General features: G+C 54.7%; 8 protein-coding genes across 8 annotated transcripts; 3 read left to right on the top strand and 5 right to left on the bottom strand.

Annotated features, from left to right (window-relative positions):
- Positions 1–316: 316 nt before the first annotated feature.
- BU26DRAFT_67194 (uncharacterized protein) lies at positions 317–1,837 on the bottom strand. Its single transcript, XM_033836191.1, has 3 exons — positions 1,742–1,837; positions 1,057–1,576; positions 317–1,002 (listed from the first exon to the last, which is right to left on the bottom strand). The coding sequence occupies exons 2-3, from the start codon at positions 1,572–1,574 to the stop codon at positions 540–542; spliced, it is 981 nt and encodes a 326-aa protein (XP_033680349.1). The 5' UTR covers positions 1,575–1,576; positions 1,742–1,837; the 3' UTR covers positions 317–539.
- Positions 1,756–2,624, top strand: BU26DRAFT_67150 (uncharacterized protein). Its single transcript, XM_033836189.1, has one exon. The coding sequence runs from the start codon at positions 1,937–1,939 to the stop codon at positions 2,483–2,485; it is 549 nt and encodes a 182-aa protein (XP_033680350.1). The 5' UTR covers positions 1,756–1,936; the 3' UTR covers positions 2,486–2,624.
- Positions 2,625–2,825: 201 nt separating this feature from the next.
- BU26DRAFT_382890 (uncharacterized protein) lies at positions 2,826–3,143 on the bottom strand (the record flags this gene model as incomplete). The annotated part of the gene is made up of 1 exon (XM_033822594.1): positions 2,826–3,143. A coding segment is annotated over one exon (318 nt), but the record flags the coding sequence as incomplete, so codon positions are not given.
- A 2,992-nt stretch (positions 3,144–6,135) lies between these two features.
- BU26DRAFT_67263 (uncharacterized protein) lies at positions 6,136–6,850 on the top strand. The gene has a single exon (XM_033836192.1). The coding sequence runs from the start codon at positions 6,342–6,344 to the stop codon at positions 6,783–6,785; it is 444 nt and encodes a 147-aa protein (XP_033680352.1). The 5' UTR covers positions 6,136–6,341; the 3' UTR covers positions 6,786–6,850.
- BU26DRAFT_67264 (uncharacterized protein) lies at positions 6,851–7,484 on the bottom strand. The gene has a single exon (XM_033836193.1). The coding sequence runs from the start codon at positions 7,263–7,265 to the stop codon at positions 6,915–6,917; it is 351 nt and encodes a 116-aa protein (XP_033680353.1). The 5' UTR covers positions 7,266–7,484; the 3' UTR covers positions 6,851–6,914.
- Positions 7,485–9,966: 2,482 nt separating this feature from the next.
- On the bottom strand, positions 9,967–11,423 carry BU26DRAFT_532943 (uncharacterized protein; the record flags this gene model as incomplete). The annotated part of the gene is made up of 2 exons (XM_033831129.1): positions 9,967–10,589; positions 10,646–11,423. The coding sequence occupies 2 exons, from the start codon at positions 11,421–11,423 to the stop codon at positions 9,967–9,969; spliced, it is 1,401 nt and encodes a 466-aa protein (XP_033680354.1).
- Positions 11,424–12,657: 1,234 nt separating this feature from the next.
- Positions 12,658–17,541, bottom strand: BU26DRAFT_489504 (multidrug resistance protein-like protein 1). The gene is made up of 11 exons (XM_033826023.1): positions 17,048–17,541; positions 16,811–16,998; positions 16,707–16,761; positions 16,435–16,615; positions 16,277–16,383; positions 15,324–16,220; positions 13,989–15,262; positions 13,854–13,938; positions 13,569–13,799; positions 13,211–13,519; positions 12,658–13,159 (listed from the first exon to the last, which is right to left on the bottom strand). The coding sequence occupies exons 1-11, from the start codon at positions 17,177–17,179 to the stop codon at positions 12,800–12,802; spliced, it is 3,819 nt and encodes a 1,272-aa protein (XP_033680355.1). The 5' UTR covers positions 17,180–17,541; the 3' UTR covers positions 12,658–12,799.
- A 412-nt stretch (positions 17,542–17,953) lies between these two features.
- On the top strand, positions 17,954–20,980 carry BU26DRAFT_567945 (uncharacterized protein; the record flags this gene model as incomplete). Its single annotated transcript, XM_033833717.1, has 9 exons — positions 17,954–18,013; positions 18,063–18,138; positions 18,194–18,257; positions 18,311–18,783; positions 18,834–19,014; positions 19,192–19,949; positions 20,005–20,018; positions 20,113–20,315; positions 20,413–20,980. The coding sequence occupies 9 exons, from the start codon at positions 17,954–17,956 to the stop codon at positions 20,978–20,980; spliced, it is 2,397 nt and encodes a 798-aa protein (XP_033680356.1).
- Between the last annotated feature and the right edge of the window lies 1 nt (position 20,981).

Consider the following 20,981-nt stretch of genomic DNA (forward strand, 5'->3'; position numbering starts at 1 on the left):
AGCCAGCGGCAGGCTTCGGGAAGGGTGCGCAGCGAATCTAACGCGCCCGCACAACGTTCCCTGACGAGCACAAGGCGCGGCAGACCTCCCCATGACGTCTGACAAGGTCGCTTGTGTCGCGCCGCGCGACCCTGCGTCAGGCGTGGATCCCAGGGTCTTATGTGGAAGGACAGCGTCTATCCCCGGCAGACCTTATTGCAACCCCATTTCGTTCGTCGGGAGGGACTCGGGCGAGCATAGCGACAGGAGCGCATGTTTAGGGTCGAGATGTGTAGCGTGAGGATCGTCTTCGTTCGAGAGTGGAGATCCGAGTGGCGAATCGCTCTAGACAACGGCGCCAAGTGGCGAAAACGACTCCCGGTCAGCGGTCTTGGACACGGGGGGCTGTGGGCGCAGTGCACATCACAAGCTGGTATATTTCGTCCCGCGAGAGGCTGTTCGAATGCGCTACAGGCCTCGTTGACCCCTGATTAGTTGCCTTTCTATGCCAGACATAGATACACATCGTAGGGGTAATCCGCGTTCCATAGGAGGGACGCCTAGCAAGTGCTCTCATTCGCCATATTCCCCACCCAATTCTCCGATCGCTCCGACTCCGTGTAGTCGAAGATGTTCATGCCCGTGTACCAAATCTGGGTCCAGTTCGACTTGATAGATCGCACGTCGTCTATAACGCAGCGAACGAATTTGTTGTAGCACCAGCTGGCACTGTCGAACCTGGAGTTCCTGATTGATGTCCCGTCAATGTTGGTGTTCGCAATGAGCGAATTCGTAATGGTAACGTCGCAGAAGTCCACATCGGTAAAGGTGCAGTCGAGAAAATGAACGTTGGTGAAGGTCGTATTGCGGAACGAGCATCGCATGAATATACAGTTCGTAATCGTGACTCCATTCCAGGTGGAGTTGGATATCAGGGATTTGTCCGTCTTCAAAGTCCATATGCGAAGCTTCGCAAAGGTGACGTTGAACCCCTCCACCCGGCCATTCCCCGGTTTGAAGTAGCTGCAAAGAGTCAGCAATGGAGGCCGCCCGGATATGGCCTTTGGTGCGCCTTACCAACGGTACGGAATATCCCAGTGGATGGCGAATTCTCCCGTTGTGTCTGGAGTGGTCGGAATGCAGACGGCGTATTGGTCGACAGGATAGCCGTTGAAGATCCAAGCGCATTTTCGCAACACTAATTCCCATTCCATGCCCCAGTCGTACGCTTCCCATGACCAGGCCCAAGGGCTACAGAAGACAGCCCACAGCGCATGCGGCGCTGCCTCGGTGAGGAACTTTAGCAGCTCCGGCCGGTAACGAAGACGGTCGTTCTGTAGCAGCAGGCCAACTGCGACGTTGTAAAAGGTATCGATATCGGTGTCTGGCTTATCGGTGATCCAGCTGGTGGGATCGTCGCGTTTCTCGCAGGGACCGTCGACCCAGTTGTGCTTCGTCAGTGGAGCGGAGCAGCCGGTGATCGAGTCCAACCATTCGTCGATGTCTGTGTAATGTAGGCGTGTGCGGGCGGGATGTTGCAATAGGGTTAAAGGCCGAAAGTTGCGGGCATTGGCGTTGAAAGCACCGGTCGCCATGCCTGCACCGTCGAATCAGTCACATGTTGAATGCTGAACTAGGGCATTGGCGTCATCGACTTCACTCCCCAGACAGAGTGCGGTGGAAGGACTCTGATGGTGCTACGGTGATGGAGACTGATCTGAGTGCCGAGGGGATGAGCAGAGGCGCCGGCGAGCTGACGTGCCTCTTCTTCCTGTTGGTCAACAGCCTGCGTCCGTCCGACCTGGCTAATCCCTTACTGCGCGACCGAACGGAACCGAACAGTAGCTAGCTCTGTGGATCCTCAGACAGTAGACTGTTGCTGCTGCTGCGGCCGTCGCCTCACTGGCTGCGATCGAGCGGGCTCATTTGACCGCAAGGAAAGCCGTCTGGGTTGAGGATGCGGAAGGAACGGTGGAGCGCAGTGCCGGATTGCATGCAACAGTGGACGAGAGCAGAATATGTGCTTGCGGGCGCGATGATGATGAGAGAAAGGGTGCAGAAGAGAGAGGACGAGGAGGAGACTGAAATGGATGGCAGGCTCCGCCGAACGGCTGCCCCATCGGGAAGCAAACGGTGGGCACGGGCCCACAATGGCAGAAGCGGCCGCTCCAATCAGACCGCGAGAAAAGGCTGGTGGCATACTCCGACCGCCCGATATTCAGAGGCATGCATCTCAACTGGCCCGATTATGGACGAGGTCAACTGTCGAGCACTCCCCTCCTGGGCGTTGTTGACAGGGCGCTGTTTCAACGTCGTGCGCCTGCAGGGGCGGTGCGCTTCACGTCGAGCAGAGAACGATAGCTCTTGTCAAACGTATTATTGTCCAAGCACTGCTATTTCATCCGAAGGAATATTAAGCGCGCTTCAACATGTGACCGAGCGTGCCGGACGCTCGCAAGCGCTCCAGGGCTGTCGCCTCGTACTAACGCAACGCCGAACACCTTGATCGAGCAGAAGTTGGAACACAGTCGAAGAGCTCTGAACATGAAGGAGCGTCATAACCCGTGAATCATAGCCAGCTGATCTAGTCCGCAGCAGACTGATCGCGCGTCCGGCTCTTTCCAGGCATGCCGTCTTCGCGGTGCCATGTCAGCGGACCGCAAGCCGGAGCCGGGCGCCAGTGATCGTACCCATCGATGAAGATGTAGAAGTGTCGCGTCTAGCCTATCTTGCTCACTTCGATAATCTCAGAAATATATCCCAAAATACGCCGCGCAGGGGCCCTAGCGCTTGTCGAACGATGCCGTCTGGTCGGGAGAGGGAAACCCTAGAGCAGGCAGCTTCGCAGCTCCAGCTGCGAGCCGGTCCGCCTCTCGTTGCACGTATGTGCTGAGCCGGCTATCTGGGCAATTCGTGTGTCTTCCCACGAGCTCCATCAGCTCTCTCATGCCGTCCTTGAGGACCTCCACCTCTGCTTTCAGGGCCCTGTTCTTGCGCTCCACGTCGCGCGCCGTCTCAATGAGCTCCTCTTGCTGCTTTTTCTGCTTGTTTCGGCACTTGCTGGCAGCCTTTCGGTTCTTCTCGAGATAGACGGCGCGCGCAGACCCAGGCTCGACGTTTTCGGACTTGCGCCTCCGCCCCGGAGGCGATGCTGCAATCGGTGCCTCGGTGCCAAATTCTTGCTTCAAGCTATTGCAGCGACGTTTGTGGCGTGGTTTATCTCCGTTGAAAGAATCGTCCCAGGGCATCGACTTGACTGAAGTTGCGGAGTGGAAGGCGCCCTCCGTAGAGAAGCTCGCGTCGGATCCGAAGGACGAATTGGGCCGGTCGAAGTGCGTCTGTAGAGGGGAAATTGTGTTAGACTCTCCGGACCCGGATGCTCGCGCGTTGGTCGCCGTGAAGACGGCTTGGGAACTGTATAGCGGGGGTGGGGCGAAGAGCTGTGGTGCGGGCGCATCGTGTGGCATTCCCCCGCCGAAGCCAAATTCTCCGAAAACTGTCCCGGCGACCTGTCCGCACCCATCATCGCCGTCTGCATCTGCGGCATCTGGCTGCTCCATCACAGAGTCCATGGCGTATTGCGCGTCGACGGGTAGGTTGGGGAGGGAGAGATGCACATAGTCGGCGGCGGTAGGTCTCGGAGTGCTGTGCGAGGCGCCCCATTCCTCAGGGCTGCTGAAGAGACTGGAGACATCGGAGTTCATGTTTGAGTTGGACGCTAGATAATGGTACGAAAGTCGGCCAAGGGTTTACATGCCCGCTAGCTGAGCGGTGGCTGCGGTGGGACTCCGGGCGATATAAGCGGTGGACTTGGACGTAGAATAGTGAGAGAGGGCTCGCCAAAGCTTGGCTGGCACGATTCCGTAGTGGGATACTAGCGGGCAGCCAGGGCCGCATAGTACTTTCTTATATCAACCTGCTGGTCGGCTCGTCTACCGTGGGCTTTCTTAGTCGGCAGCTTGACGATCATGACGCAACGTCACAGGCTGTCAACTCGGATGACTCCCGACCAGGGGCCAGATGCTTGGATTCTGCGGCATCTCGGGTCAAATATTCGCTGCACGGCAGGCATGCTTCTCGAATAAGAGTGCGGCCGCAGTCAAGTGTCGCTGTGGCCTTACTCGAAGGCCAACCGGAGCCTCATCCCGCCGAGAGTCTCTCTCGGTGTACATGTCCGCTCGCTCTGCTCCCGCCGGCGAAAGGGCCCGCAGCGAATCACCAGAGCGGCCGCCTGCTCCCAGCGTTGAAGCCGTTCGCGCAGTTACACATTCCATCCTGAGGCCGCTCCGACTCATCGCGTATGAATACAGCGGCAGCATCGACTAGTGAGAGGCGATGGCGAGAAATGGTGAGCAGGGAGTCCACGTGCTTTTTCTCGTTACGAGGTCTGCAGGGCAGCCGTGGACGCATTGGGCCTCATGCACGTACGCTAGCAACGCCAGCCGATGCCCCAGGCTGGCAACAGCATCGACGCTGCGTTTACCTTGCGCCGACACCAGAACGGAGCAGGACGAGGTTTGTTGGGTCCCCCCGCAAGTCGTTGACCTGAGGAACGGCTTTCCGGTAGCACGCGCTAGCCGCTTTGGGCCTAGGCTTTTCGTCTGAACTTGTTTCTCCTCGGATTTCGACTCACCCTGCATCTCCTCCAGCACCACCATGCAAAGAGCCGATCTCCTCCTGCTTCCTCCACTCCCTGCTGTGCCAATACCAGGCGTTCTTGAGCCCTTTTGAGCCTTCAGGGGATCGAGATCACCGCAGCGACCCCGCGTGTCAGACCACACTTGCGCCAGATCGCAAGAGCCCTACGGAACCGTGTCCAAGAGACGAGGAGCTAGATGTTCGCTTCTTCGGCAAATTCGGAATGGTGGAGCCTCTAACGTCATGCGCCCAAATGCGGAAACACTATGGCGTTCCAGCGTTTCCCATCTGTACATGGATGCCGCTATCGGCCGTCCCTCTCGCGAACGATCAAGTCTGCCGTTGGACGACACGTGTGTTCCTTGCAGATCAATGCGCTGTTGCGGTACGGTGTCACGTCTTGTCCTCGGTCTCCTTGAAGGATCTTCTCAAATGCCCCTCGAGACCCATCCGCAGTGGCGAAGTGCGGCAACCCACGAGCAGCCTCGGCAACCCCATGCTTTGCATGGCTTATTATTGCCGCAAGCCTGTTGGGAACTCTTTTACCGTTGCAGTGCCGCATTTCTAATACGGTTTGCCACCATCGACAACAGATTTCCCTGTGGGAGTTCCTACCCTAGCCAATCATACAGCTCCTGTCGTCAGCAGCTAATCAAGTCGCTTCAACCCGCCAAGACCGATCACAGCGTTTTAAAGTCGGGGCCCCAACAGGTGGATAGTTCTCGACAGTTCTCGACTGTTCTCCTCTATCTTTTACCTCTCTTGCCACTTGATGGCGACGGTGTTCCCGAAGCAAACAGCTGTGGTGCAGGTCGATTGGGCATGTGCAACGAACCGAGCACGCCTTGGAGGATGCTTTGAGTAAAGACTTTGCCGAAAAGACAATGAGGCGGCTTTCGTTATTACTCAAAGATCTTGCTCTACAGATTGCTTTCGCTGGATTTGGTTCTCTCTCGGCTACTATCCTGCGGTACGCCGCCCCACTCATGCAACATTCAGCACCTGCTGGCTCCCGTTGAATTATGCAGTCATGCCACTGCGCCTACCCTAGATATTCGTCGTCATAGCACGTCGCAATACTGTGTATTGGCATCCGGCAACTCAGCGCCCCAAAACGAGCGAGACCTTCCGATCTCGATCCCGGCTCAAGAACTACTACAGGGTAGCTTGACTCCAGCCGGGGTTGTATCACGGCAAATCCATTAAGAAACGCTGAGCGGTCAGGAGTGACTATCCCTTGGCACTCGAAGACGGCAGACGGCTTGCTACGGTGGCTAGTGGCGCAGTCGCCGCTCGGCTGCTCAGCAGCCATTCAGTGAAATCCCTTCACACGAACCGCCACTTGCACCACTTAAAAAAGCGACGCTCGTCGGAGCACAAAAATTTACAGCCCCGTCACTTCGTTGCAAATGGTAGTGATAAAAGGAGCTTCTATTGGGAGCCTGTTCTGAAGACGGAATGCAAAAAGACGTAACGTTGCATGGACCCGCCATCAACTAGCGGCAGAAAGGGCAGCTTCCTAGATTATGGCGACGTGGAAGGTCAAGCCCCGACCAATCATCGGACTAGGAAGCCATGGCTTTCACGATACGCCGTCCTGGCGGGATACCAATCCCGTATCACCTCATCAGTACAACGGGGTAGCAGGGGCAGCTGGATTCACTGTCTTCTGAGGTTGATGATACGTCCAGAACTGCAAGAGATGGGTGCGGAGTGATCTCTCGATGTTTCCATCTCCCTCGATGGCGACAGCGTTTGTCACACACGGCTTTTCATATGCGGCACCGCAACCTCTAGCAACTTCCACGGGCTCGCGAAGTGGAGACGTGGCATGCAGGCTCTTGTGTGTCTTTTCGAGCGCGCTGCATATTGCGACCACAACATGCCCAGAGCGGCCCCTTTACTTGCTTGATGGGGCACACCAAGCCTGTTTTTTGGGGAGCTTTCGGAGAGCAGTGAGCGGTGCGAGGAGCAGCGAAAAAGGGACTTGGTCAGCGGGTCCTTTCGGCTGGGCGATGCCTTCACTCCGCGGAGGTCACGGAAAAGTCCGGGATCACAGGACTGTCTCGGTTTGGGTGCGGGATAGTTGCCCGGACGGTTTTCAGCCACTCCTCCGCGGAGTGCATGCTCGCCCTCCCGCGCCACGGCCCAGTATATATACTATTTAGAGCCTTCAAACCACCTGGGCCAGGGGCTACTCTATCGAGGCAGTCCGTCCTATGTATCTTCGCACGCACTTCACGCTTCCAATTTGCGGCTTCGTCACTGCTCTCTGCTGCCGCCCCAGCCGCCCTCGATCACCACGCCTGCATGCCCGAAGCGTCCAGCGAGCTCAGCATACCGATGCCCGCCCCGCCGCCGATTGTTAGCCTCAGACGCCTTACAGGGTGGGTTCGAAGAGGAAACAAGATATGCACGTACATGGTACGGGCTTCGAGGGAGAAGACACCGGACGCACTGAATCCGGTTTGGCAGGAGGAGCTTGCTCTACTTACACTGAGTACCAGCCGCGAAGTCCGCCAGTGGCAAAAGACACGTTTAGCTCTTGGGAGCTGGTGCTGGTAGCGATGAATGGGAGTTTTTGGATAACTGACAGCGCTTGCAGGGACGCCTACGACGATTAGCACCATGTCCCCCGCGTCCCGCATACGCTCCGAAGTCCTCAGCAGCCCGACAACTGCCTAATCATCTCAACAAACCGCGACATCCCGATATGCGGAGCTCGCCGACCCCCCTAGCTCTACAGCTCTCTGCACCTCCCTCTCCGCGATGACCTCCTCCAGCGTGGCATCCCAGTCTTTTCTAGATACGATCTTCGTCGCGAGCCTCACACTCTGCCGTCATGATACCCTCCAAACCGTAGCCTCCCCTCCATCGCGTCTCCGCCTCCTTAATCAGTAACAACATAAACCTCATCTCCCGATCTACCTTCCCGAGCCGGCCTCGGAGAAGGATGTCTCGCTCGGAGGTGCACACGCAGTCCGCTCCATCATACCCACCAACTCCATCGTCTGCATCAAGCAGTAAGATAGCTCGATGATCAGAGCTCATAACTCATAACAATGAGGCTTAGGGATCTACCCCTATCAGTCGTACGCACGGTGAGTTCGAAGGCCACCCTCCTCGAGCACGCCGATGCATTTCATACAACGCTCTGGAACGCCAAAGCAAGTACGCGCGCCTCCTGGATATAGCGTGCGCAGGCGTGCTTGCACAAAGCGCCGGATGGAATTCCTGTCCATACTACGGAAGTGGGGCTGGACATAGCGGTGCCATACAACAAGGCCATGCCGTACGTATAGAAGCGCGTCAAGGTATTCCGGCGTCTACGTATATGGAGCGCGCGTTCTTTGGCAGTGTTTCAGACGGCCTTTGGACGGCGTAGAACTGTCGAACACAGTCTCATTTGGTCTGCTTAACATGGAGCCTGCCCTTCCATAAGAAGAATGGGACGGTATATGTATTTACGCGACAAGCCAAAGCAGTAATATCAGCGACTTAGCCAGGCTAGGTTGACCAGCCAACCAGCCACTGTTTCTTCTTTTCAAAGTTCTCCAAGATCCCTTCCATCTTTCGTGCCACTGCGCAGCGCACTGCAGAGACTAGCCGCTGTTAATGCTCCAGCATTCGGATCCGGATCCTCATCCCGGCTCCTCTTCGCGAATCTACTTGCTTCTCCAAAGAGGACATTCCTACCCGCTTACCGAATCTACAAGTAACCGTAACCGCTTCTACACCGCCACGATGCCAAGCGATGCCATACCAGTTCAAGCCACAAGTGCGCGTCAGCAGGCCAAACCAATTACAAACCCTTTCCTCCCTCCCCGTAGTTAGATTACCCAGTCGCAATCAATTCTGAACATGCAAACTTTTAGACCCCAAGAACATTCTAAGTCCGAGGGGTGAATTAGCCTCACTCAGGCCATCAGACCCCTAGTCCCGAACCGCGCAATTCATTATTCTAAAAACAACTGAGCAAGCACAGACATCCTTAAACCTCCTTTCTTAATAGCCCAAATGCAAACCAAATAAAAGAAGCCTCGATAACCCGCTCCGCTCCAAGTACACCCAAATCTTTTCTTTCTGTATGCACTGGTGGTGATGCATCCATCTAGCTGCGCTGGCAAGCTGGTGTAACATTGGAACAGTTAGAGTAACGCATCGCTATTCTTATTCCTATTTGGGAAGGCCGAGTAAAATCAAACAAAAGCCGCAAAATTCTCATCTAGTCGGTAAGGAATAGATTTTTATGGTAGATTTAGAACGAGTTGGCAACGCGTATAGGGGTGTCTTGGAGTAGTTTAGTCGGTACGATGCGTATACCAGGGCTAGCCGACGACCGGCTGGGTACTGTTTCGATAATTGTTAGACGGTGCGTAGAGAGCTTGATATAGAGAGCTGCCTGCCGGTTGGGGACTAGAAGGCGAAATGTTATAGATATAATGAGAAGGGGGGAAGGGGATAGAAAGAACTTTTGTATGTGCTTCGCAGAATAAATCCATCAAGGCAGCTAAGCTGGTTAGCTCGTGACAGGATAAACGAAAAGCACCGAATGCAAAACCATCCCACAAAGGCAAGAAACTTCACCACGGTATCCTGCGATAAAGCCCCTTTCTCTGACCTTCTGCAGGATGTGGCTAAGACTGTATACTTGCCTTGTTCCTGCCCTTCCCCCGGCGGGTTTGCCTTCCCCTCCGGACAGGAGGCGCCAGTGACAAGTGCAGCGATGTATTGGATTGCTAAAATACTTACCAACGACGAGCATACACAGCCCGTGAAGAACAACCCCACGGAGTAGTGCGTATACCAGGCGTGCTATTTGACGCGCGTTCTACGCGGCCTTCCCTTCAGCCGCTAGCATAATGATACAATACCAGCACGACGGGTCGGCAATGCGTGACGGACGGGGTAGACTCCGCTTGTGGCGCTTACGTTCATGCTCGGTTGTCTGCGTTGGACTTCCCTCGGGCAGTGCATGGTTTTCACACAGGGTCCCGCCCTGTTCTTGGAGGGTATGATATCTGGCTGGGGAAATAGTGATAGCGAGCGGCAAGATGTCGAGGCAGGCGCATTATTCTAGACGAGACTAGGTATCTGATCTATCGCATCGTGCATAGTCAACCGAAGGATCCGTCTTTGCGCCAACGCCAAAGCCGCCCCAAGTCATGAGAAACGCTTACAAGCTGACGGAAGCTAATTCCTCATCCGGGTCTTCGCGGCCCAAACCGTTACAATATGAACATGGCAGGAGACCGAGGAATGTAAGACAAGTCGTCGTACCTTCCTCGGTCTCCTGCCATATTCCCCCGGCCCAATTTCCTTCTTGCGAGTGTTGAGCGCTCACACCACTCATCTATACCCCCCGGATCCACTCCGATCCAACACGCCCAGCCCCTCTACCGTAACCCCACTCCCCTTCCTCGCCGCCTCCGGAAGACCCAGTCCCATCGCCTCCTTCTCTCTATACTGCCTCTCTTCCTCCTCCCTCCTCAGCTCCTCGACGTACCGCACCCGCTCGATGCGTGCCTTCTCCTGCAACTCGCCAAACGGGTCAAAGCGCTCAGAACTGGGATCCTTGAATGGATTTTTGAGCCAGCTCTCCCGATTCGTCAGGGTAGTAGAAACAGGTCGGCCGCGGAGCTGTTCGTATGCTTTGCTTAAGGGCGGGTCGGCGAACGGGTTTGGCGTGGGCTGGGGAGGTGCGATGCGGGATCGCCCATCACCGGAGGAGACTGTTTCGGGGCGTTCGTAGTGCGCAGCGCCGAAGAGGGAGGTGCTAGTTGTGGAGGATTTGGTCAAATGCGAGGTATCGTTATCAGGATCGAAGCTGGTATGGACCGTTTCCGGGGCGTGTAGGCTGCCGACGTTGCTGGGGTTGAAGGCGTCTTCGGCATGGCGCATGCTGAGCTCATGCCGCTTTCTGCGCTGCCGTTTGAAGAAGAGAACAAGTCCGACGACGAGTGCTATAAACCCTGCGACGGAGTTAGAAATGGATATGCGGTGACATAAGCATTGACAGTTTGCTTACCTAAAACAGACAAGGAAATTAGAGCTGCTTCGGCACCCACGCTCATCGTCGGCCCGTCTTTTTTGGTCCCCTTCTGAGTGGGATTTGAACCAATAGCCGAGCCTTCTCCAGCAAGCTCGGATTGAGCCGGCGTGAGTGCTGTGCCGGTACTGGACGGCTGAGCAGTCACGGAGCTCGACGGCTCGGCAGATGCGCCCTGCTTTTTACTCGAGAACTGAGAATCAGGCACGACGGTGGTTGTAATGCTTGGCGTAGGAGCCTCAGTTGCTGAGCTACCTTGAGTAATCTGTGCGGCAGGCGCGCTTGTGCCTCGAGAAGAGGGTTCTCGTGTAGGAGCCAGGGGAGACGATGCCGGCTGCGGTGTAGCAGACGAAGCTTCTGCAGAGGACGAGATCCGATCCAGAGCTTGCGTAGATGAGGGTGGTGGTGGTGGTGGGGGCGGGATTGCTTGACTAGGTTGGCTGGCTTGGCTGGTCGCAGCGGGAGCTGTCGCACTCGAGGCGCCAGAGCTGACCTGCGCGGGAGCTTCCGTAGGGGACGGTGGTTCCTCTCCCTCCACCTCTCCGGCTTCGGGAAATGTCGTTTGAGTTGGCGATGGAGAGTCTGGGGAGTCTGGGCCGGCGGATGCTACCCCAGCTGTTGAAGGGCTACTAAATACAGAATCTGGACTCTCTGGACCTTCTTCCACCGCTTCCACCCCCTCGGCTGGTGCTTGTCGACGAACATATTTCGGAACGATCCTTATCGGAGAAGGGCGTCTTCGCTGATAGAGACCCATGGTGTTCCTCCTCTTCTAAAGATATTAAGCAGCAGGAATCCAATCAAACTCGCTCCACAGCGCTCACTAAAACCCCCAAGCACTAAACAAAAGGCAAACGCCCACAGGGCGAAAGAACCGAATGAAAGAAGAATCCGGTCAACGGAGAGAAGGTAGCCTTACTTTTAGACGAAAGTGTCGAGGCAGCAAGGCAAAACGCGAAGGAAAAGAGAAAAGCCCAAGAGAAACGGGAAATGCCAAACCTTTACATCTCGGCTCCTCATGCAGAAAGCATTGCCACGACAGCGCTCTTCTCTTTCAGCCACTGTCTGGAATTCCCCAGGCATGTGGGTCTGCCTGGCCGAATACCCGCGAGCTTAATCTGCCTATTAAAACGAATCAGAAGCATTATCGGGCTGCGATCTGCGCATGTAAAACTGAGGCTGAACGGTGCTCACGACACAAAGCGTGCGATGACGATGCGAGAGGGAAGGATAGCCGCAATGAGACGGCGTTTCGTTTCGATGCGGCTGCCGAGTTGGTTGGTTGGAGTCGGGATCTGACACGGCTTGGCGGTTTGACGAGCAGATGGTGAATCGCTCCGCGCCTCAGGAGCCCAGGGGACGCCCGCCTCTGCATAGAGAGCACGAGCACTGCATAAGCAATAATGGCAAAAGTGGAGAGAGTGGGTGAGAAGTCTTGGTGGTGCTTGGATGGAAGTCGCGCAACCGTTGGGAGGCGCGTTGTACGTGGGTGACGTACGCAGGCAACGTTGCACTCTGTTTCCACGGAAAAGAGTGGATGGCAGATGAAGAGAACGTCGATACTGTAGGAAGCGAGCGTGGAAGGTGACGACAAGCTCTGCCACGACAGCGCTTCGGTTGAAAGTTAACGACGGATGAGGTCGAGGCGCTGAGGTAGAGCGGGCCCTGCCCAGGTGATCGGCACGAACCGATATCCCAAAACAGCTAGTCTCCACGTGACCCACCCAATTCCCATTCTTCCAAATCAAGAGGGAGCCTGAAGCATCCGCGCTCGGTTGTCATGCCCTCCGGAACACCCCCACCGCATGCAATGCAAGGGCGTACTAAGCCTAGAGAAGCCAAGATCGGATAAGGCAGAATATGGGATGGCAAGGTATCAGTCGTGGGCTGGGCTGCTACATCGGTACCTTCTCTTTCTGCTGGCAGATCCTCTAAAACTTCTTGGCGCGTGGTATAGATAAGCAGTTGCTTGAAGCCAAGTACAGCGACGTGGGATTTGATATGCAGATCTTGAGCTCGAAATGCAGTTCCGATACCCTGAACCGCCCTCATCTTTTCTATTTATACAACTGGAGTGGTAAACCTCCATTCTATCATGCGGTTTCGGAACGCAAGAAAAGGAAATGCACGATTCTATGCAGGAATACTCCTATCCAAACTCTGGCCCAAACACATCTCATAGTACATGCCCCTCTTGGCCAGCAGACTCGCATGTGTGCCGGTCTCCGCAATCCTTCCTCTCGAGAACACGATGATTGTGTCAGCGTCCTTGATTGTGCTCAGTCTGTGCGCGACGGCAATAGTAGTGCGTCCGCTTTTAGCCGTTTCGAGCGCCGCCTGGACTACTTTCTCCGACTCGGTGTCTAACGCGGATGTTGCTTCGTCGAGCAGTAGGAGGCGGGGCGCTCGGATGAGGGCGCGCGCGATGGCGATGCGTTGGCGCTGGCCGCCAGAGAGCTGTGTGCCACGGTTACCGCAGAGGGTGTTAAAGCCCTGTGGGATCATTAGCCAGCACTCTGGGCACTATCGGCCTTGGGTACCTACCTCTGGAAGTGAAGCTACGAAAGTGTAGATGTTAGACTGGCGAGCTGCATCTTCGATCTGCGCATCTGTGACCTGCGCGTCGACACCCATGGCGATGTTGTCGCGGATGGAGCCTTGGTAGAGCACAGGCTCTTGTTGGACGAGCGAGACATGGCTGCGATACTTTCGCGGACATAGGTCCGTTAGAGCATGCCCATCGCATGCAATGCGGCCTGACACTGGGTCATAGAAGCGTTCCAGGAGCGCGATCATGGTGCTCTTTCCGCAGCCGGACGCTCCAACAAAGGCTACGAACTCGCCTGGGCGAACCTAGAGAAATTAGCGCATGGCTCAGACTCAGAGGGGTGTGTGTGCTTACGTCGACATCGATGTCTGCGAGAACTTTGGTGTTGGGGCGAGTCTCGTATGCGAACGCCACGTCTTGCACTTCCATATGAGCCGGATCCTTCTCGTCGCCGTCATCATCATAAGGTGGTTTCGATGGCTCCTCTCCTACCGCCGGATTGAGGCGACGAAGCCAGAAGATGTAGTTGGCGGCGTTCCCTCCTTTGGTCATGCTAGTGGTGTACGAGAAGAAAGAAGCGGCTCCCTAAATATCATCAACGGCTACTCTATAGTCGAAATTCAATCCTGGAGCACCAACCTCGCCTGAAAATATGACCGCAATGAAGACAGTAAAGAACTGCATCGTAGTGTACTCTCCGCGGCTGATCAATTGACCACCGTACCTGCATAATGTTAGGAATTCGTAACGCAATGTTCGAAAACGAGAACGTACCAAAAGCCAAGGGCCATTGCTAGGAAAGAAATTGACTGAGTGAGTGAATACCAGAACATCGTCCAGATCAAGGCTTTCATGGACTGCTTTGCGACGCCGTGGAGAAGGTCATGGTACTTCTCAATGATATGTCTTTCCAGTGCAAGCGACGAGACAGTTCGAATCGCAGAGACGGCTTCCGTCGCCAGCGCGGCGCTGCGAGCGAAGCGCTTGCCTGTGTCTTCTTCAAGCTTGAATTCAAGTCGAATGCGAAGGTAGCCCGAGAAGACTAGGGGCGGGAGGGCACCGAAAACTACCGCTAGGCCGAGCTTCCAACCGGTAGCGAGAGCCAATATCGAGCTTGAGAGAACGTTGACGACGTTGATGAATATGAGCATGACGTTGAAGCCCAGAAGCTCGGTAAGGCTGTTCGGGTAGTTCGACAAATTGGAGGCCAGCGAGCCAGACGCATTCTCTTCCTTGTCAAAGAAGTTCATATCTTGCTTGAGAATGAGCTCGAAAATCTCGCGGCGATATCCTCTCGAGACGTGCTGTACCACAATATTACTGAACCAACCTATTAAGGAGTAGACAGCGAGATTTCCAATCGCCACGATGAAGAACATGAGGGAGTAGAAGTCGCCTTGGTCTCGAGCGCGGTCGATATCTTGAAGTTCGAAGGCTCGTGCAATTCGTGCAAAGAGGACGGCTTGTGCAGGATAGGTGGCACCTCCACATAGGGAAGCGATCGCTAGGATCACGAAGGAAGGCCACAATCTACGGTGCTCCCAGAAAATAATGAAGATGCACTGGATAAGGTTGTAGTTGATACCATCTTTTGCTGAGTTTTTCGCAGCCTCACCATGAGCAGAGGTAGCTTGGGTCTGCGTCCGCACAAGTATCGGTTTCTCGCCAATATCGTCGTTGGGGTGACTCTCATCGTCATCAGCACGTCCAAGGTCCTGGGCCCGAACAAGGCGTGCATATGCCTCATCCGCTTCGAGGAGTTTGTCATGGGTGCCTTGTTCGACCACGGATCCATCAGAGATTACTGCTATATTGTCGGCATTTCGAATGGTGGATAGCTTGTGGGCGATGACGATGGTGGTCCTGTTCTTCGATACGCTGTCCAGGGCCTGCTGAACGATCTTCTCGGCTTTTGGGTCTAGTGCGCTCGTAGCTTCATCGAGAAGAAGCACCTTCGGATCGGAAACAATGCTGCGAGCGATTGCAAGCCTCTGCTTCTGGCCACCAGAGAGCATCATGGCTCGTTCACCGACTTGGGTATCGTAGCCCTATTGGAGTCAGCATTTCACAGGCATAACCACAGGTCGTACAAGGAGATGGGAAACTGACCTTGGGTAGCCTCTCGACAAACTCATCTGCATAGGCGGCTTTGCATGCTTTCTCCACCAAAGCTCGCTGCTCATCTTCCGGAAGATTGGCTTTCTCGGTACCGAAGAGACCAAAAGCGACGTTCGCATAGACGGTACCACTGAAGAGGACAGGTTCTTGTTGCACGAGGCGTATATTTGTGCGAAGCCACCTCAGGTTTAGCTCTCGGATATTGATGCCGTCAAGAGTCAAGTGTCCGCTGTTCGTATCGTACCATCGTTCGAGGAGCCCGACGATTGTGCTTTTTCCGGATCCGCTGGCGCCGACCAGGGCAGTTGTCTTCCCCGCTGGTACGGACAGAGAGAAGCCTTTCAGGACTTGGATATCGGGCCTTGCCGGATATGCGAAGTTGGCATCTCGAATTTCGACGTTGCCGACGCATTCGCTAGGTTTCTTTCCGTTGTCATCGAGGGGGTCGATTTCCGACTCGCGATCGATCGTCCGAAACATCTCATCGGCCGCCGACGAGGCCTTCGAAATAGCAAGTATCTGGGGTGCAATAGTCGTCATGGCGGTGGCTGCCACAATAACCGCGAGAATCACAGTGAAGACATCGCCCGATTCGTGAATCTCTCCACTGAGATACATCCGAACGCCTTGCCAGAATGCAAGACCGAAACCAGAATATATGCAGAAGAACTCGGTCGAGAACAGGACGGCGTAGTTTGGCGACTTCTTCATTCCCACTTTCATCGCTTCGCCCAAGAGGGCATCGTATTTGCGGGATAAGAGAGGGCTCAGCCAGAACGCATGGACGGTACGCATTGTAGAAAATACTTCTTCGGCAAGGAGGCCGGCTTTCGCATAGATCGATAGCATTTCTGCTTCCTGCTTGGTGTCTAGAACGACGCATATGCTCTGATCCGAGTCAGTCAGCTTACAAAAATCTTTGAAGGGCTAAAAGTGAGACTTACTATTACGACTAGGATAGTGGGAACGATAGAAATGGTGATCAGGGTCAGCTTCCATTGCACCGCGAAGGCAACCACAAATGCGGTAACAAACGTCGAAATTCCTTGAACTGGGCCGAACGATCAGCGCTTTGGCCTCTACACAGTACCATGTTACTTACTTGTCAATGTCAACTTCTCTGATATCCCGTTGCTCACATTGTTTGCATTTGTGGTAGCTTGCGCAGTCACCGAACTGGCATCGGCTGAGTCGAAGTAGGCGATGTTCTGTCTGAGTGTATTTTCGATGAAGTCAATTCGGAGCGCTTTCGTCGTCCGAATGGCGGTTATCGAAACCAATACCTATAGCAATAAGCATCCATGTCCAAAAAGTATGGAAGAACGTTCCCCGGCTGGCAATCACGCTTCGGATGAATGAATGGGTCGTGCTCACCGAGTGCACATAGACCAACGCGAACTTGCCGATAAACAAGTAGACAAAGTACAGGCTGTGGGTGCTTTTAGCCCGGTTCTGGAAGTTGTGCGAGTACTACGGACGTGTATTTGTTCACTTCAGATCGATATCCCGCCGGCGAGAGTTCACCTATCGCAAACCTGGTGAAAGTAGTGACGAATTTTCCAAATATCAGGTCCATCAAAGGCAGAAGAGTCCCGGAAGCAATGGCAGCGATGAAGGCGATGATATTGAGCGTCCAGCTGAGCCGATCGGCATACTTGAACACACGCTGAGCAGCGTTAGGTACTGCAGTGAAATTTGCTTGCGCAGACACTCACGAAGTATGCTCCCATGCCTCCTTGGGCGGCGTCCGGCTTTGCGTCGCCATCAGTCGCTATGTCGGCCACGGAGTCTTCACCCGCTTGTGGACTTGGCGACTGCTCCTTCTCTGAAGAAGTCGAGTGCGTCATCGCTAGAGGAGGCGTTGGGGGTGTATGGGAGAGTGGTGTTGAGGGCAGAGCGACACAATGTAAAAGCTGGTATATTAATCACGGCCAAGTAATGGGTGCCTGCGCAGGCCGCGGCCGCCGAGGCGAAAGGGCTTGATTGTGGGAGGGTCGTCTTGAGTGTCTTGTGGACGTTTGACGATCGGACGAATAATGAGCGAGAATGGCTCATGGCGTGCATACGAGCAAAACGAACCGCGAGCAACGAGCCTCGATTCTTCCGGCATTGTCGGGTTGGCGCACTGCTACTAGCATCATGCGGCCCAAATACCGCCCGCTTCCAGATACCGGTATTTCGAGGATCACATCGATATCGAGGTGCAGAGGTTGCAGAGAGACGGCACAGGAAGGGCGGGCCGAAGGACGAATCCTCTCGGCTAACGCTCGGCACGGATCGCGGTGGGTCACGAGACCACGCGCATCCATGGCTCCTGCCCTGTTCTTCCGGTCGCGTCTGCACAACCCGCACTTCTCGTTCAACGCCGCGCAGTATTCCTCGCATCCATCACCAAAAGCAGCCCCCAAGAGAGCGCCATGACAGTCTCCAAGCGTGAGGAGTCATACCCCCGATGACGACTTGATTCTTGATTGTGGCTCCTTCGCTTGGCGCCGGAGCCCGAGAATTCCAGCCTCCGAAGCGTCCGCCTCTGGACACCTCTCTCGTAACAGAGCCGCATAAAACTTTCGCCTTCCTCGCGTCCCGATTTTCAACAGCTATGTGCGCCGAGACTACCAAGCATGGATAGTAGAGATGAAATGGATGTGGCGGCCGATGGGTCCAATAGGATCCAGCGAGCGGTATGCCATTTCCCGCCCAGCACCTCCCCGAGACTGATTACGGTTGCAGTGTGATGCATGCCGGTCGAGGAAGATCCGCTGTGATAGAGCGACACCTTGCTCGAATTGTCGCGGCAGCAAGCTGAGTATGTTATGTGGCTAACTACCCATGGGGAAACATCTCCTGACGGTCGTCAACAGCCTGCACGACAACTGCACCGGTCCAAAAGCCGCAAAGGCAAAGGATCCATATTTCTGACGAGTAGTAAGCCTCTCATTTCGCCCGACCTAGTCTGCATTTTGACTTACAGCATCCAGTGAGAGGAAGATCGACCGCATCGAAGACCGACTCGCTGGCATCGAACATGTTCTCGAAAGCCTCGCTTCCAAATTGGCCAACCTTGACCTCCACAGGGAATCGTCTGAGCGTAGCAGCCAGTCGCGATCAGGCGGTGGTGGCACTGGCAGGAGCGCACATTCTAGTTCTGACGTGAACGCCAACACCCCTGTTCCTTTCGAGGGCGAAACCACCATGAACAGGCAGTCGGAACTCGCACAAGAGTTTTTAGAACAAGCTGTGAGGAGTACGCCTTCCATTGAACAGAATGCTGAGCTCAAGGCTGCCTTATCCTCTCTGCAGGATATGGTAAGTAGACAGGGCCACTATACGAACACCATAGCAATGTCAACCCCACATCCCTTTTTCCGCAGCTCTGTCGCCGATTTCGACTGTTCAAAGCTCGAGAGTCCGCCTTGGGATGCCGTAAACGAGGTCATCGACAAAGCTTCCGGTACGCGAACCGAACCGTCGTTTTGTTCGTGGTTTGCTAACACCAGCTAGTATATCCGACAATGTCCTTCGCCGTTGTTTTCCCCTTTCTCAAGATGCGCAACATCAAAGAGATCTCGAAGCAAATATTTGACACTCCGGCCGAGTGTACTGTGGGTCGACGGATTCTGGTGTATGGAGTGCTCTATAACCTGTTTCTCGAGTTCTCGAGTTATCCCGTCGTTAATCCCAGGTACGTAATACCGGTATGCTCGCCTATCTCACCACCCTTTCGACTCAAAAGGGACGTTATCGTCCTTGTCCCATGATTCTCTCCCGCCACGTGCTCGAACAAATATTCTGCTTCGGAATAGGATGGGAACGTGATGAAATTAAGCAGAAGACCCTGACGCTGACGGTATCTACTCAGAGTTGAGAGCTATCGTGCTTACGCACGCATATGCAAGACACAGATGGAGGTTGCCATAAGCCAGCTCGATCTCTATATCCCCGCGACCTACGAGAATATTCTCGCCCTCCTTTTGGGCGCAGCATATGCAATCGAGATGTGCAAGCCGTCACTTTGCTGGGTCATGATCTCCAATGCAGCTGGGCTGTGCCAGAGCCTTGGATATCATCGCATCCAAACCATGAAAGATGACAACGAAGACGAACGTATGGCCAAGGTTCATGTCTTCTGGTTCATCTATTTGATGGACAAGACGCTTTCGTTAAGACTGGGACGTGCTTCTCTAATCCAAGATTGGGATATGTCGTTGCCGTATCCGACCCTGGAAAACGAAACCACTCCCTTTGGCGGTCTCCTCCAGGACGGACCAAAAGGGACAGATATGCTGCTCTATTGGATAAGGGTTGGTCAGATCCAAGGCAAGACATACGAAAAGCTCTTCAGCCCGGCGGCGTTCCTTAGGCCCCAGGAGGAACGAGCCCACATTGCGGCAGAGCTTGTCAGCGCAATGAATGAGGCTTGGGCTGGGCGGGGTGAGGCAAGTGCTCTTGATTTCGCTTTCAAAGGGGTGACCCTTCCGAGTTACGTACCGAAGAAGACAGGTGTCGGCCCCAGCGCGACCGATCCGCCGTCCAAGCAAAAGCGTTCGGCCGTTATGTATCCGACGCCCGCACAACAGTCATTCGGTGCCAGCCCGATCCCTATGAGATACATGGAAGGTGGCGTGCTCTCCTCTGCTGACTTCTTTTTAGAACACAAAGCTTACATTTCCAGAGTCTTTCGGCGCGGTAAGCTTAGCTCGTTGTCTCGTCCCCTAAAACCGAAGCAGGCTGTGGAGCTATTATGTCCCCTTTTTAGGAATATGTGCTAACCATGCGGCAGATTGGCGATATTTTCTACCATTCGGATGTTGTAGTACACTACTCAACGTGCGCGTTGATCCAACGAGCTTGCAGCCCAGACACGGTGACGTTTAGCCAAGATTGCCTTGAGTCGGCCCGAGCAGCACTGGTCGCTCATCAGAGATGCAGCGAGCAGTTCAATGTCAAAGGAAACGAAGATTTGTGGTCCGGATACATCCACTGGTGAGTGCTAATCCACCTTTGCAAATGCCAAAAGTTTCATCGACCTATCCATGGGGCTTCTCGTCTGGAAGTGCGCTTACTTACCACTTAACGTAAGGTCCATCCTCCAGGCACCCTTCACCCCCTTTATAGTCATCTTCTGCAATGCCATCCTCCGCTGCGACCCCTCAGACCTCAACTCCCTCTCTGAGTTCGTCCTCAGCCTTGAATCCTGCCGAACAGTCTCCGAAGGCGCCGACAAGCTCTACAAAATGTGTCATCTCTTCCTGCAAGTCGCAAAACTCTACGTCGAGGCCAAGATCAAAGAGAGCGGCGACCACCCCCAGCAGCATTCTCAGACCACCGAAAGCGGTTTCTACCAGACCGATGGCGGCGAGCAGAGCCTTGACATGAGCGCCATGACACAGTTTGATCCTTACCTCAGCGCTCTAGGCTTGATGCCTAATTCCGCTTGGCCGATGGCGGGATTCCCGCCTTCCAGTATGGCAACAAGTACAGGTGCGGGCTCAAGCACCGGCATGGAGGCATTCTCGCCGGGACATGGGTTTGATGGCAGCCTCGCTGGTGGGTTAAGTGGAAACCAGGTGCAGGACTGGTTTTCAGGATCGAGGTATCTGATGAACCTGATGGAGGATGATATTCAGATGCCGGATTTGAACTTATAGC

The sequence above is a fragment of the Trematosphaeria pertusa genome (genome assembly GCF_010094035.1).
Source record: "Trematosphaeria pertusa strain CBS 122368 unplaced genomic scaffold BU26scaffold_12, whole genome shotgun sequence".
Lineage (NCBI taxonomy): Eukaryota > Fungi > Ascomycota > Dothideomycetes > Pleosporales > Trematosphaeriaceae > Trematosphaeria > Trematosphaeria pertusa.